This window comes from Staurois parvus, unplaced genomic scaffold (genome assembly GCF_062004578.1).
Source record: "Staurois parvus isolate SC_StPar_1 unplaced genomic scaffold, SC_StPar_1.0 ptg000054l, whole genome shotgun sequence".
NCBI lineage: Eukaryota > Metazoa > Chordata > Amphibia > Anura > Ranidae > Staurois > Staurois parvus.
In genome coordinates, this window is record NW_028317850.1 from 3,602,805 (window position 1) to 3,620,211 (window position 17,407).

Here is a 17,407-nt window from a genome sequence, read left to right on the forward strand (position 1 = left end):
TAAATCCCAGTGTATATACCGCCATTTGTAAATGCTGTAACTTTCATGTAAACCAATTAATTTACACATATTGGGATTTTTTTTTTTTTTTAGCCAAAACCAAAAATGACTAGTTTTGCTGAGCAGCATTTTTAAACTAAAAATTAGTTTAAAAAAAAAATAGTAGTTTCAGAGGTGCCAGTCTTCACCAAAGCAGTTGAAATTATCTGATCTAATGACCATTTAGCCCTGACTCAAACTGAATCCAACTTTGAAATCATGCGACTTTACTTCAAGTCCCAAGATTTCAAAGCTGCAGGTCTGTGGAATTTTAGGTGCAACTTCATGCACAGATGTCTATGAAAGTCGCACTGAAATTAGTTCAGGAAACTTTTTTCAAATTCTTGCAGCACCGCAATGTCTGAGCTGCACCTATTTGAACAGTTCCATTGCCAACAATAGGGTGTGATTTGGAACTGTCAAATCACATAACAAGTCACATTGGTGTGAACCAGGGCTTACAGTGGAATAATCACAACTTTATAAATTATGAAAATGGTGCGATAGAAGCATCAGTGAAGCCATTTTCTGGCCTATGTGTTGCCTTACTAATGTAAAGGCTACTAAAGTTAAACTTGATTAAGGGTTGTCTTGGATTTAGTGCATAAATTGAAATAAAACAGGTGCTCTGCTTCATGGTAGAGCATCTCAATGTGAAGTCAGGCTGGGGATAGGTGACCATATTTGTAGAGATGTGGGAGGTTTGAAGCAAGCGATAAGTAGGAGGAATATCAAAGGCCAGATTATCATTTAAGTTTCAGGTCAAATGTTGTTTAGAAAGAAACAGCTTTAAACAGTTGTCAATTTTGTCAAATATATTAGAATATTTTGTAACTTGCATCACACTAATACCTAAAGAAGCATATATATATACTGTTTTTTTTTTTTCTTTGTTCACCCAGTGAGTTGAACAAAAAAAAACAGATCCTCACATCAACACAAGCGACTGTCCAGCCATTGGCTGCACACACTGACCGAATGCTGGTTTTCCAGCATGACAGTTTGATAGAATACAATTATTATGGTAAATGCCTATATTGTCCCATGTTTGGACTACTATAGTTCATCCTCTTTTTGTGATGTATTGCTTGTAATATGAAGCCTGAGCAATATGCATTATGATGATTGTGTTTGTTGTATTCAGGTACATTCCTGGGCTCCATAAATGCATTGAATGTCATCGTCAAGTGGTGGATTTTGAGGGGCATTTCCACACTTATGTGCACTGCAGCAAATGCAAGTTCAGTACCAGCTGCAATAAAGCTTACACTAACCACATGCTGAGGTGAGAAGAGAATAGATGTTTCCTTTTGGAAATACAGTGGTAAACATTTATTTTTGCATATGCATGAAAAAATGTCATTTTGTACATTCAATTCTGGCTTGCATTTGGATTGATGATTGGGCTTGATGTCTCTGTATATCTAGTGTTTGAGGAATCAAGAGTTGGGATCAGGAATCTGTTAACCAGTTTCATGCCTATTTCCTTTGCTGACATCTTCATTGTATTTTTGCAGCTTCCATGGCAGAAATTCCAGCAAAAAATCCAAAGCTTTGAAGAAACATCCTAAGGACAAAAGGTAGGATGTGAATTATTATTTGTTGTTGTTTTTTAACAATACAAATGGACATTGTATTCCTGTTGCTCACTTTCTAAGTATTCAGCGTTTTGGTAGTTCAACCCTTTTGCTGCCATGGATGTGTGTATATATACACCGTGTTCCAAATTATTATGCAAATGATATTTTTCTCATTTACCTAAATAATTGATGTAAATAGCAGTCAGCATAATTCTCATGTTATCAACTATTAAGAGTACAATTCACATTTTATTGAACAAACCTCCTAATGATAACAGGATTTTGTTTTAAACATAAAAAACTTACAATGCACTGTTCCAAATTATTACGCACAGTAAGTTTCAAAACACTTTATAGGTTGTAAAGAACTGAAAATTGTCATTTGTTGTGTTTGCAGCATATTTACTGAAATCAAAAGCTATTTCAATCAAACTTTTAACAACATTTTAACTTTTTAAACATTTTAACAGGTCACGTTACATTTTAACATAGGACCCCTTATTTGATAGCAGCTTCACAAGTCTTGCATCCATTGAACTTGTGAGTTTTTGGACAGTTTCTGCTTGAATTTGTTTTCAAGATGTCAGAATAGTCTCCCAGAGCTGCTGTTTGGATGTAAACTGCCTCCCACCCTCATAGATCTTTTGCTTGAGGATGCTCCAAAGGTTCTCAATAGGATTGAGGTCAGGGGAGGATGGAGGCCACACCATGACTTTCTCTCCTTTTATCCCCATAGCAGCCATTGATGTAGAGGTATTCTTTGCAGCATGAGATGGTGCATTGTCATGCATGAAGATGATTTTATTACGGAAAGCATAGTTCTTCCTTCTGTACCAGGGAAGAAAGTGATCAGTCATAAACTCCATATACTTTGCAGAGGTCATCTTTACACCTTCGGGGCCCCTAAAGGGGCCGACCAGCTCTGTTCCCATGATTCCGGCACAAAACATGACCCCACCACCTCCTTGCTGACATCGCAGCCTTGTTGGAACAGGGTGGCCGTCCACCAACCATCCACTACTCCATCCATCTGGACCATCCAGGGTTGCACGGCACTCATCAGTGAACAGGACTGTTTGAAAATTAGTCTTCATGTATTTTTCTGGCCAATGCAGCCGTTTCTGCTTGTGAGCATTGGTTATTGGTGGCCGAATAGAAGGATTATGCACAGTCGCAAGACTGGAGGACTCTACACCTTGATGTCCGTGGGACTCCAGAGGCACCAGCAGCTTCAAATATCTGTTTGCTGCTATGTAATGGTATTTTAGCAGCTGCTCTCTTGATCCGATGCATGGATCTGGCAGAAATCTTCCTCAATGTGCCTTTATCTGCACGAACCCGTCTGTGCTCTGGATTGGCCACAAAGCTCTTAATAGTGCGATGATCATGCTTAAGTTTTCGTGAAATATCTAATGTTTTCATACCTCGTCCAAGGCATTGAACTATTTCACTCTTTTCGGCAGAATAGAGATCCTTTTTCTTCCCCATATTGCTTGAAAATGGTGCTCTGCTTAATAATGTGGAACACCCTCCTTTAGTAGTTTTTCCTTAAATTGGGCTCACCTGCCAATCTAATTATCACAGGTGTCCAAGATTGTTTGCAGTGATCAAAAGAGCCCTGAGACACAATGCCATCCATGAGTTACACTGAAAACCAAAATATTTAATCTTTGTGACACTTAAATAGAATTTGCATAATAATTTGGAACACGGTGTATATACCATCTGGGAGTTTCTTTACATTTCCTCTCCAGGCTGTCAGCTTTCTAGTAGAAGTAATGTGAGCATCTAAAAAGCTGCTTGATTACTTCTACAACCTGCTGAAGCCTTCCATATACACACCTAGGTGCAAGTCAAACTGGGACTTTTAATTTTTTTCAGTATAAAAAGGGATTCTAGTGTGGCAGTACTACACGTAGTAGTAGTAAGTGGCAATTGTGTCCAATTACTGATAGACAGCGCACATGTCGCAGGCCAGTCCAGAGACTGTTAATTAGGATGGCAGACAACAGTGTTACTGCGTGCATGAAACAGCGTGTGGGGACTAAGTTTCTTGTGAACGAAGGCATAAAGCCTGCCGATATCTACAGAAGACTTCAAGCACAGTACTGTGATGAGACGCTCAGCCGCATGAAAGACATTTCAACGGTGTAAAGGTTTCAAAGATATCCATACATCTATCAGTGACGATCCTGGCCATGGTGGTTACCTGGGCACAGCAGTCATTCCTGTGAACATTCAGCGCGTGGATCACCTGATCCTGGATAATCGATGCATAACCTGTTGTGAAATTTCAGCACTGACAAAGTGAAGCAGACAGTCCTACGATGGTTCAGGCATGCTGTCAAGTCTTTCTATGCCAAAGCTTTCCAGGCATTAGTTAAACGATGGGATAAGTGTGTAAATGTAGTAGGGGAGGATGTTGAAATATAAATGCAGCTTCAGCTCCTTGACATTTGTTCTTTTATTATATAAACTCAGAAGTGCCGGATTGACTTGAACACTCCTCTATATATCTCACAACAAATGCTGTAGTTGTATGTCGTGGCATTGTTATGTGTAATCCAGGGCAGATCTAACGTATATAAACCTCCTGAACCTGTCTTGTGTCCTAAATTTCTTACTTTGAAACGGGAAATTCCAAGTTATTTTATGTGAACTTTTCTTTTACAGGGCATTGTATATACAATCTAACAGACAACTCCGTTTTTATTCCATTAGGCGTATAACCGTAGTATGCCTGAATTGTGATCTCCTGACCGATGTTTCTGGTTTAGATGATATGGCCAAACATTTAAGTGAAAGTCACACTCATTCGTGCCAAGTGGTTACAGAGAATGGTAAGAATAGATATTTTTTTTTTAATCTTTACTCTGTATTCCTTTCTCATCCATCATTATTAGTTGAATCGTTGTTATTGTTAACAGTGACATTTTTTTAAAGTGAATTCATTTTTTTTTCTTTTGATCTCAGTTTCCATATTTTCCTCAACTCATGAAGGAGACATGTCTAAGTAAGTTAGCTTTTTGCTTACTGCCCTTAAGCTCCTATAAACTTAGTGTTTGGCTTCTAAGCATTGGATAAATAGTCGCCTGTAGCTTAGTGCGTACTTTGCTTTATTAGAGCCTACTTAAATTTGTCTTTGTTGTCCATAATCAAGACTATTTATAAGCAATAATTCATTATGCACTAGCCACCGAAAAAGATTCTATAAAACATGTAAACATATATAAATACCTAGCATTTGCTCTAATTGGAAATGGTAGTTTTATAAGAATATCTTAACTCCATAAATGATCAATGTCTGTACTGTGCTATCCTTGTTCAGCACAGGCAGGTAAACAACTACTAGAAACAGTAATACAGGAACCATGTTTTGGACAAATTTGCATACATTTTACCCGAACAAATAACTGCATTATAGATTCACATGAGAGACGATTATCCAGTTATCAGTTCCTCTTTTTTGAAAACCTACATTTTCCCAATAAATTGCACCATGTGTATGCATTTAGAATAAATACCCATTTTAGTGAACCTGATATAAACCTCACAAGCACATACAATATGTCCACAGTTGTCTTGTGACATGTGGAATCAGATAAACATGTTATATACTGTCTGTACATTATGTTAAAGGATCTCTTTGAGAGGACTAACTTAACTTTAATAACATTAAATGTTCTATGTGATCATGAGTATGAACTCATCTGACCAGTATGCAAATTTGATACTCGTCTAGCAACAAACATTCAAGGTAAAAGTTAATCTGAAGGATCTTGAACTTTTGAGTCCAAAGCTGACTCAAAAGTGGGTGACTCTTGAGAAAATTAAAGAATGTTGTGTCCTCCCTGATGCTCTCCTCTGTGACACCTCTATTTTTAGCTTGGTTTAGAAGTTTCCTTTCTCTTTCCATTTGTCATCCTGATTGCGGATGCAGCAATCTCTGCTTAATGGAATCAGTGTTAAGTCTTCAGACTGACCTGTTATGGATTTCATGTGCACTTTTTCTAAGACTACTTATGCACTGCAATTTGCAATTAAAGTGGAACTTTAGTCAGAAAATTAAGTTCTGATAGATTACTTCAGGCTTGCTCCTTTTGCAGGCACAGCTACTGTATGTAAACATTAAAAATAAGTGCCTATACTGTTTAAAATCCAGTAGGGCACTGTCTCTCTCTGCTCTGCTTTGCCTTAGTTGTCCTGTATTCTAGGCACTGCTGAAAATCAGGGAGTCACGAGAGGCTCATCATTTGACAGCCTAAAGATTTACTGCTGGTGAGGAGGTGGAGGAAACAACAAAAATGTCAAACTGTGCTGAGGAACACAGATTAGGGAAAGAGAAACAAACTCAGGAGAGATGACAGAATAGACTCTGCTGCCAGGGAGACTCAAAAGAGTTAAACTTACAAGAATCATGTCTTATCATATCTCCCTGATTCTCTCTCCTTTGTCTCACTGGCAGCACTTGTCAGCTACTGCAGCCTTTCTTTCTAGATGAGCTAAGACATACAATCAAGGCTGGAAATGCACACATTTTAATTACAAAAAGTGATTATATAGTTTTTGAGATTAAGGAAAGAGGGAGAGATTTCAGTAAGGAAGTGACTGCTCTGGGCTTCAACAAAATGGCGGCCTCCAGCAAGAAGAAACAAGAGCAATGCTGGAGACAATTTACAGCACACACTAATTTTGGTAGCATAAAGAACATTAATTGTTATCACTGTTTTGGATAAAGTTCCGCTTTAATAACGTATCATTAATATATGTCTGCTTTTTATATGGTTTGTGCTTTTTTTTAGGAAGCAATAAAGTAACTGTTCAAAACACTTTTTTTAAAAGTTGCAAAATAAAAAATTCAGTTTTTGACACCCTATGTGTGTTGTGGACATTGGCTTGTCATTGCACAGAGCATAATTTGGGTCACCAACAGACTCTCCTTTGCACATGCAAATTGGTAATACTCATTTCCGCACACTTGCTCTAGTGCAGTAGTGCAAATAAACCAGAGATTGTTATTCAGTACTAGAGGTGGTTCTTAAAATCTGTAGCATTAAGAACTACAACTCTTACAGCTGGATGCCACACTTGCATTTAGTAGTGTTTGTTATACATGTTTCACAAATGGCTGGATTAAGAATCTATTACAGAAAACTGTAGGGTGGTAAGTATACAGTGTAAGCATCTGGTAGAGATTTTAGAACTGGGAGCTCAATTTAGAGTATTTAGTAATCTACAACAACTCTGTTGATCCCGAATGCCTTTGTCCAAGTTTACTTGTCAAGAATAGTTTTGATCTGCCAAGCTTTCAATGGCTAAGCATCTTCTATGGGGTTTTATTTATTCATTGTTCTTGTAGTTTGTGAACTTGATTACAACTGCATTCCTTTTGTTCAGAATTTTGCAAGCTTGTCTTCAGCTGACACAAAATTTCCATACATTTTGAGCAGTTGTACAGTCAGTAGTTGAACAGCCTGGTTGGTAGACACTTTGGGGTTTATTTACTAAAGCTGGAGAGTGCAAAATCAGGCTCACTTCTGCATTGAAACCAATCCGCTTCTAACCTCAGCTCGTTCAATTAAGCTTTAACAATAAAACTTGAAAGCTGATTGGTTTCTATGCAGTGAGCCTGATTTTACACTCTCCTGCTTTAGTAAATAAACCCCTTTGTAGCAAGTGGATGGAAGCTTCCAAATCTCTAAAGCAAAACTGTGTCCTGAAACAAAAAAAGTATTAGCAGAAATGTTCTTAATTACAGAGCAATAATAAAAATAATTTTCAGTAATGTCTTTTTACCTTTCTTCTTGCAATCTTAATTAGACTGTACACTGAGCTGCACATGCAGCATCTGCCTGGTCCCAGGTTGAATCCTGGCATCTGCCAGGCATCTGCCATGCCCTAGGATGAATTACTCCCCATGCACATTCACAGGACTGCAATCATTGGGTTATACTGCCACCTACAGGAGGATTGGACACTGGCAAATAAAACAATTGTAGGCCAGCCCAGGATAACGCCTCTTACTACCAGCATGACTCAGTTTTTGCTAGTGTCTTTGAAGTCTGACATCTTTTCTTTAGCTCTGCTGGGAAAAGACTAGCCTATTTTTACTAGCACTATCTTTCCATTATTTTCTTCAGTTAAGACATTGCTGCTGGGGTTATTCTCTAGAATAGTTGACGTCATCTGTTGTGTGGAATGTTACCCAAGCACACTCAGTGCTCTTTCCACATCAAAGAAGCAGATCCCCTGCTGCTCCTGCATTGCATAGAGCCAAGTGGAACTCTCATGTTGGGTCTCTTCCTGTTGCCAGCCTACAGTAACTTGGTCACTTCTGGCCATCCAATCGCTACTTGCTACCAGTGGTTGGGTTTTGAAAGCACCTGACATGATGCTTTGCTTTTTACGCTAAGCTATGTTGTTTCACAGGTGTAACATGTCTGACTCTTTCAGTGAACCTGCTGTTGCAACTCTTCCTTTAAGGAGGTTGGTAACACTCTGACAAGATATTTGCTCCCTGGCCCTAGACCTCATTAGCCTTGTACCTGTTTGAAGAGGACTTTGTTAAAAAAAGTTGATCCTTCCCCACTGTGCATTGGATTACAGTTGTGATGAACTGTTGGAGGTTTCATATCTCATTTCGTTCATGAGTCTCCTATCCGCCCACATGTGAAAAAAGTGTAGGATTGTGGAGGCTTGAGTTCAAAAAGTGCTTATACCGCATGGCCTTTGAGTGTCTATTCTAGATGCCATCATCAATTACATCACAGGCAGCAAGAGCAACCATCTTCCACAGCCAGAAAAGCCTAAGGCTCAGTCTGGGGAGGCTCAGCCCGTGCTGGAGATTAGGCAAAGTCCTTTTCGCTACTCCTTATCTGTAAAGTCCAAGCCAAGATTGCTTTCTAAAGTGGGGGGATGTCTGTTAGCCTTTGTGGACAAGATAGAATTTTCAATCACCTCCCCTTCAGATCATCACTTTCATCCTTCCTGTGTCCATACACAAGATAACACATATACAGTATATCACATGCACAACACACATAGTGGTGCCTATGTAGAGGCCCGACCTTCAGTTTTCAAGTAAGATATAATAATTTCAACAAGGAAATAGACTCCTAAACAAACAAAGTCATAAGAACAAGCAGTAAGAATGTAGTCTGAAGTAGGATTATATTCCTGTGAGTATCGGAACAACTACAGAAGAGGAACCTATGATATGATCGAAGCAGTGGCACTGAAAAACCCCAACGCTTTTGCTGAATTGGAGATAGAATGGTGTCCATTCAAATTGGGTGGAATGTCAAGATTCAAGTGGAGGAAAAAGATTTCGCTACTGCTTACAGGAGCACAAAAAGCTGTCAAACGTAGAATATACTAAGAAGGGAGTGCAAATGTAAATAAAAAGAGGTGAGGAAAAAGGAGGCATGACCTCCAAAGGGGGTATCTGTCCCATCTCAAGCCCAGGTGATCTATATGGGATCCACCAGGTTGTTATTGCCTTTTTCCATCAGGGAGACTTTCTGAAATCTGTGGACATTGAAGTCACCTACCTACTTCTTTGTAGTGCACCAGTATTTTCTACACTTTGCTGTGAGTCCTCTACACTTTCCATTTGTTCAGCGTGGTACAGGCTCCAGTACTAATCTTGGCACACTTTTGGGGTATTTCCATTGTATGATACCTAGATGATTCCCATACCTAGCACTTACATATTAGGTGTGGTTAGGCAGACTTCCTCAGTTGGCATTGTCTGGAGCCAGGGGAGTAGTCCCTATACCCTGAGGTGTCACAGATAGTGGACACTAGATTTGGTTTTTCTCATTTCCAGGCTTAACCAAAAACTGGACAGGTTTGTCTCCAGGTAGAAGGATCTGCCAACGAGATGCTCTGGTGGCTTTGTGGGATCAGTACACCTTGATCTGTTGCAGGCGATTCTGGTCAAACTCTTGGTGAACATGCCATGGACTATTTCCAAGCACCAAAAACTTCTGTATTAACGACTGATTCACCTTCTTGCTTCACATTTGCTGGCTATAATGGCTTGGTTGTTGAAGCCAAGGTTCTGGGGAAGGGGGATTTCTGATTCCGTCATTCCCACAATGCTAAAAGCTAGGAAGTTTACCACCTACAAGGTGTATTACCATGGAAGGTTTACTTCATTGGTGTGAGGCCAACCTTTATAGAGCGTGTTCCCCCTGTTCCTTTCAATAGATTTTTATTTGATAATTTTGAAGTTAGAGAATACAAACTCGATCACTGTCTTATGCATAAACAGAAATATTACAGTAAAAGGTGACATAACTGTAATAAGTGAGATTATAAATGGTATGTCAAAAGAACATAAATCAACCATGCTCTGCCATTAAATCAGCATCGAAAACAAGGAGAGGGTTACCTGCATGTAGCCTATTAGCCGACAACAGTAAAAGGTTATGATGTTGAAAGTACACAAGCATATAATCCAGTTGGATGTTCCACCTGTTCATTCCCCTTTGACTCAATGGGGATCTAAATCTGGTTCTCTTGGCAGTCAAAAACTACACATTGAATTTATCAGAGATAATTCTCCTTCCACTCATGTCCACTCAGCTGTCACATCTGCAAGGTGAGTGACTGAGCTAGTGGCCTTCTCCTGCAAAGAACTCTCTGATCTTGCATAAGAAGATGGTGGTGTTGACACAGAACTTTCTTCCTACCTTAGGTAGTGTTGGCCTTTCACCTCATCCATGATGTTTTGTTTCTGTGCCTCTGTCAGCTCCAGTTCATGAGGAAGGAAGGGGGGGGGGGAATTTGCCTCCATTGCCTGGTTGTTGTTCGGGCAGTAAATCTATGTCTTAATCACGGCATCCTTTAGAAAGAGACTGGTTCTTTGTCAATCCAAATGGTCCCAGTAAAGGTGCACCTCTCATTTCACTATTTCTCAATTGCTCAGACAGACCATCATCCAAGTTTATCTTAAGGATCATGTTCCACCCTTTTCTGTCAGGGCGTGCTGTATTCGATTTGTGAGTGCCACTTAGTCTTAGCACAGTCAGACTTTTCTCCAGATTTGCAAGGCTGCCACCTGGACTTCTGTGTTCTGCAAAATCTTTGTACCCAGCATAAAATATGTCATGGCCACAGCTAACCGGTGGATAAGGGGAGCAGTACTGCTTTCTGGAAGAACAAGGTGGTCCTCATTTTTATGCACCTGCATCCCATGCCGCCATCGTCTGTACAGATATCCTGGTATGGGCAATGCAAATAAAGCACAGTAGCTTAGTGGTTAGCACTTCTGCCTTGCAGCACTAGGATCTCTGTTTGATTCCAAAGCATGGATTCTCCCTGTTCTTGTGTGGGGCCTCCTGTGTACTCCAATTTCCTTCCATACTCCAAAGACTTGCTGGTAGGTTAATTGGCTGCTAAAATGCCCCTAGTATGTGTATATATGTATGTGAGATAGGACCCTTAGATTGTAAACTCCCTGAGGGCTGGGACTGAGGTGAACATAGATTATATTTAAAGCACTGCATACATTTTAGTCAGTGTATAAATACTTATAAACAAATGTAAAAAACATATTGAAATTTTCACTTAGGATGTGTGAATTCTTTTTGTAAAGATTGTCAATTATTTTAAGAATAAGGATGTTAAAGTAGTTGGTCAAAAATATTAAAAAGTTTACAAGTGCTGCAGATTCTTGTTCTGCCAGATCACATGGATATACTGTTGTTTCACTTAAGGGCATGGCTCTCTTGAATTGGCTTGTTTTAAATATTATTAAGAATGTGAGATATAACATTATTACACTGCATATCTTTAGAAACCGTCTTTGCATGATACATAGCATGGCAGCATTTATCGGCTTTAGTTTTAAGGAGATAGGTGTTATACATTAGCTGTAAAATACTGGTTACTGTTTTTCTGTACATCAGAACTGCTGCAATAGAATTGCTCTCCACTGAAGATGTCAACCACCATGGGAATTATTCAATAAAATGATGCTGTGCATTGTAATCAATTGAAGCCCATCCAATTTTCACTGTTATTTTTTAAAGCAACCATCTGGTTGTTTTACAAAACAATTGTTTTACTTTATTAAACAAGGCCATTTTACTCACATTTCTGGAGAATACAGTGTGGTTGATTGCAAACAAAGACATTGCATGTGAACTTGCCTCAACAAATCAGAAGGTAGTGACCTAACAGAATAAACACCGTAACCTGTATCAACCAGCTCACATGTCCATTGCTGGCACTTGTTTACTGATAAAAAGAAGCTACAGATTATTTTATCTGTATTATACATTATACAAAACGCCCTTAGGCCTCATGCTCCTAGGAGGAAAAAAACATTGCTTATAGAAATATTTTTTATTTTTTATGCCTCTGCTCGCAGCTCTATTTCAGCCGATGTGACTATGCGTATTTTGGTGTTTAGGTTCGTATTTTGAAGCAGCATTTAGGGGCATAAAAAGCTTTAAATGCCATAGCCTATAAATACAGGTAATTACACACCAAAGCAAGCATTTATTACATTAGGATTTGGTTTCTGCCAGTTCCTGGCAGAGTGGTCCAGCGTAGATAGTAGTGCACCTGCTGGTAGAAAATAATTTACATGGTCACTATCCAGTATTTTACATTTAGCGGACTGTAAAAAATAGCTTTGCACAAAATCAAGAATGCATCAAAGTGATCCCTCTCTGGCCAAAAACTAATCCCTTTGACACAGTTGGCCAGCTTGAACATGTATTGCAGACCAAGAATCCCTGTTTTTGCTAATGTTTGCTAGAAATATGTAAGGCTGTTTAGCAGTATGCAGAGGTTAATTAAGAACACTCATTATTGCATGTTTTCTGACAGTGCTTCTAATTCTTTAAGGATACCTTACTCCAGTGTTTAACAACCATTTCTGTCTTGGAGGTCTCACATGTATTTTCTCTCATCTCTTAATGTCCGCAGTTAATATTTATTGATAAAGGCATACATATATTACAAGGTTGTCTCCACCTCTATGCCAGTATACACAAAAGGGATGTTGGACTTAACAGCTCAGGTTCCTGCACACCTCGTAAGAACACATTTGAAGAGAGAGCTGGAGTCTGATAACACAAGACTTTATTTGGTAAAATATAAGAGATCTGGGACATCCAAAAAAACGCATTTCAGTCAGCAAGGTTTCTCCTGAAGCGCTTTAGCATCTTGCTGTGTTTGGATTTCCCAGACCATTTATCTTTTACCAAATAAAGTATTGTAAAGGACTGTTCTCAGACTCCATCTCTGTCTTCCAATTTATCGATAAGGGATAAGCATTGTGTCATCTTTATTGGGAGCTGGTTTTAGCGCTAGTTCACACTAGATGCAGTCCAGTGCATTTTTTTATGCATCAAAAATGCATGCATAGTGTTTTCCATGTATTCCAATGGCCCTAGGTCACACTGCAGTCAGTTTCCGGCGCAGAAAAAAAAGTATAAGTATTTTTTCTGCACAGAATCATACTGGAACATGGCAAACTGTATCAAAACTGCACCAGAACTGCATGTGGTGTGAACTGTGAGCAAAAACGTATCCAGAATGCATCCGAAGTGCATTTTTGTAGTGTGAATTGGCCCTTAGGGCCTGTTCACTCTATAGAAACGCAGTCCAGATGCGTTGCCGCATAAGAGTCCCGGTGCATTTTTGGTGCATTTTTAATGCATTTCAGTTTATTATTTCCCCTTACTTTTTCTTCAATTTAAATAGGGACATGTATGTTGCAGTGCGTTTTGGTGCATTCTAGTGCATTTGTTATACTTTTTACCATGTTCCAGTGCAGTTCTGGGCAGAAAAAATGCAGCATGTTCTACTTTTTCTTTCTGCAAGCGATGTGATCAGATGTGTTCGTAGGAGGACATCATTTGACGCCCTCCCAGAACTGGCCGGCTGCAGTGTAGCCGTCATTCGGCTATCTGCTGTCGGCAGGTGGTTAAACACTGTCATTTTAGAGATGCTTACACGGGGCATAAGCACTACAGCTCACACAAATATGTCATCCTTGAGAATCCATTCAGCTTAATTTTGTAATCTCACAACAGTGAGCGGATATGATAGTTTTCATTAAGAAGTGCACTAGGTTAGTTTTAATGTTAGTTAATGTCTGCAGTACCCTAGGCCCATGACAATTTCAGATAACTTTCTCTGTAAAAAACAATCATACATCGTATGGCACCTGGGAGATGGAGCATTATATTTAACTGGTCAGCATGATATGGCAGAGGGTTGAGAAAACGCCATATTTTGTTATTCAAATTGCCTTTTTACCCTATACATAAAAAAGACCTTTACAAATCTGTGGTAGTTTAACATTAATCACTGAAAAAGTGCCCTAGATGTTTTGTGGGTATTATTATAGGCTAGAAAATCTAGGTACAAGACCACTGTATATTGCTTTCAAAAGTCAAGAGATGCAAGAACACTCATTACTATTACGTATGTTTTCAGTGCTCTACAGATTCCCCAAGACGAGTGTTTAAAAACCTTATCTATTTTGGGGTCACACTTGCAGTTTCTGTCATTATCTAATGGTTCCAGTTAATATTTACTGGCAAAGGATTAGCAAAGTTTTAACTTTATTGATTAACCTTGTCTTCATTTGGAACTTCTACAATTCTAGAAGACTAAGCCTGTTCTGGCACTTTCTTACATGTAACAATCAGTATTACTGCTAGAAAAATTACTTGGAACTCTCAAATATTATATATTTTTTAAAGCAGAGACCCCAGAGAATAAATTGGTGGGTTTTGAAAATGTTTTTATGTCATTCCATAATTGCATAGCAGTTTTTCAAATGCAGTTTTTTTGGGGGGGAAAAAATACACTTTTTTTGAATTTTATTGCAAAAAAAAAAAAAATACATAGCCCAAATTTTTGGTAAAATATAAAAGATGATGTTACCCGAGTAAATAGATACTAAACTTGTCATGTTTTAAAATTGCGCAGGCCTGTGCAGCAGCAACAAATGACTTAAATGTTACTATACATAGGTGACGCTTTTAAAGCCTTTACAGGTTACCCCTTTAGATTTACAGAGGAGGTCTGGTGCTAGAATTACTGGCCACGACCTGACATTAGCGGTGATACCTCACATGTGGGATGATCACTGTTTCTGTGCAGGACCAACACATCCGTTTGCCTTTGTGCGCAAGCACAGGGGGATGGGGGAACTTTAATCCCCCCCCAGTTATGTATTTATTTTTCTTTTTACACTGTCGCTTTAAAATTTGTTCAGCTCTGTGATCAGCAGGTGGAAGCGCTGCTTGGTTGATCAAGAGAGGGGAGATCCCGGTAAAGCTACGGGAGGGGGGGAGATTGCTATTACCAGAGAGACAACCATCGTCTCTAAAAATGGTACTGGGATGATGCCTGCAGGCAACATTCCGGTACAACCACTTAACACCAAATGACATACATGTACGTCATTTGGCATCAAGTGGATAATTATACCAGATTTGCCTTGGTGGCTAGTAGGTTGCACAAGATAGTACTATACTGGCTCAAATTTCATTCTCGGGTCTGTTTCAGAAATCTTAGAGTTTTGTAATTAAATCACTATATCCTGGCCTTAAAGCATATCTAACTCCAAAACAAAATTAATTCTGTTACAGCTTACCAGTCCTTAGCTGCAATGGCTGCATTAGTTTTCTATTTTTTTCCACGTTTTTGTTCACCTGGTGATTCAGCAAGTACATCTGTTATTTATTTATTTTTTTTATTCCTGTACACAGACCAAACTGTTTAGCAAAATTGGCAGTTAGAGAGTTGAGAGAAAGCATGTCACACTGACAGGGATGCTTAAAATGGTCAGCTTTTATTTAGTTAGTTAAAAACCTTTATAAGAAAGGGGGAAAAAAATCTGTTTCTGTAACTGTTTAAAAAATGTTGTCTGGAGTTTGGTTTTAATTTGTTAGTCACTTATGTAAAGTCCCTCTAAATCTACTAGGCCATCTAACACTACCCTCTCCGCTGGTTAACAATACTGCTGTACAACTATATTGCTCTTCCATAGACAGAGTGGAGGAGTGAGTGTAGCCACTGTAAGTGGTCAGATCACCAGGTGAAAAAAGCTTAAAAAAAAAAAAACCGAATACAGGCGCATATCTAATGATTGGTAAGCTGCTATATATTAAATTTTTGCTTTTGTACTTAGATGTGTTGTAATGACTGTCAAAGTGGTGATAGTGGCTGCATGAATGCATTTCCTGAACTCCCAGTTAAACACAATCTCAGAAACATGTAAAACAATTTTGCCTTCATGTAGCAGAACATAATTTGATATATGTATAATTCCCTTATGAAGATAAAGTTGTATAAAGGTAGAAGTTAAACGTTGAGATGCATTGAGATGGACTGTTATTGATGTGTCATCGTAGACCACAGGTTGTGTTCAGTACTGGAACATTTGACATTACAGGACTCTCAGGCAAGGCCATATTGTTATTGCACTGTGTTTCTTGAAATAAATCATTCATGCTGATGGGGAGATGTTAGGTAATTAATTAAGGTTGTAGAACTTAAATAATGTATATGTTTGCAATGTCTTTTATTGGTCTTAACTAAGTGATCTTTAATTTTAAATATTACCTTAATTAAACACTTCATCTCCACTAAAATATACAGCGGGTAAAATAAGAATTAAACACGTCACCATTTTTCTCAGTAAATATATTTCTAAAGGTGCTATTGACATGAAATTTTCATCATGTCTGTAACAACCCATGCAATCCATACAATTCAAAGAAACCAAAACAAATCAGTTCTGAAATTAAGTTATGTGTAATAAAAATGTAATGACACAGGGAAAAAGTATTGAACACGCTAACTGAAATTTATTTAACCTCTTCCATACAGGGCACTTTTACCCCCTTCCTGCCCAGGCCAATTTTCAGGTTTCAGCGCTGTCACACTTTGAATGACAATTGCGCGGTCATACAACATTGTACCCAAACTAAAATGTTATCATTTTCTTCACACAACTAGAGCTTTCTTTTGGTGGTATTTAATCACCACCAAGGTTTTTATTTTTTGCTAAATTAACAAAAAAATACTGAAAATTTTGAAGAAAAAAAAACGTTTTTCTTTGTTTCTGTTATAAAAGTTTGCAAATAAATAATTGTTCTTCATAAATTTAGGCCAAGATGTATTCTGCTACATGTCTTTGGTGAAAATAACCCAAATTAGGATGTATTTTTTAGTTTGTAGGAAAGTTATAGAGTTCACAAACTATGGGATATATTTGAAAATTGGTCAATCCTGAAGTACTGACAGCCAATCTACTTTCTTGAGGTCCAAGAATGTCAGAATAGTACAGATATCCCCAAATGACCCCTTTTTGCAGAGTAGACAGTCCGGCGTACTTCATAAGAGGCATGGCGAGTTTTTTGACGTTGTATTTTTTTTGTCATAATTTTTCGGATACTGAAAAAGTAAAAAAAAATGTTTTTCACTTTTTTTTTTTACATACTGTCACCAGTGCAGTACAGCATCATCATATAACTGGCATGGCGGTGATCAGGGACACTGACTGGTGATAGTATGAAAAAAAATATACATTTTTTTAAATTTTTTTATTTTTAATTTTTTATTACATTTTTTCTTTTTTTTAAGATTTTTTTTTCATATTTCACTATGACCAAAATAGTACAATGTTACCATAGTAACATTGTACTACTTTGGGGAAGTGATCAGTATTTATTTATTTTTTTCATTACACAATTTGCTTATGGCAAAGAATTACTTTGCTATAAGCAAGCATTTTCCTGAATGACATCAAT

At 38.2% G+C, this 17,407-nt stretch overlaps 1 protein-coding gene across 4 annotated transcripts in view; it reads left to right on the forward strand.

Moving 5' to 3' along the window:
• The window catches only part of ZNF280D (zinc finger protein 280D), a 105,661-nt gene that overhangs the window by 66,827 nt on the left and 21,427 nt on the right, over nucleotides 1–17,407 (forward strand). For 2 of the 4 annotated variants that reach the window (XM_089667855.1, XM_089667862.1), the window contains 4 exons: nucleotides 1,184–1,324; nucleotides 1,557–1,619; nucleotides 4,341–4,459; nucleotides 4,593–4,632. In XM_089667855.1, coding sequence (XP_089523981.1) covers nucleotides 1,184–1,324; nucleotides 1,557–1,619; nucleotides 4,341–4,459; nucleotides 4,593–4,632 — 363 coding nt within the window. The remainder of the gene's footprint in view (nucleotides 1–1,183; nucleotides 1,325–1,556; nucleotides 1,620–4,340; nucleotides 4,460–4,592; nucleotides 4,633–17,407) is intronic. The other 2 variants (XR_016311242.1, XM_089667871.1) reach the window with 1 other exon arrangement.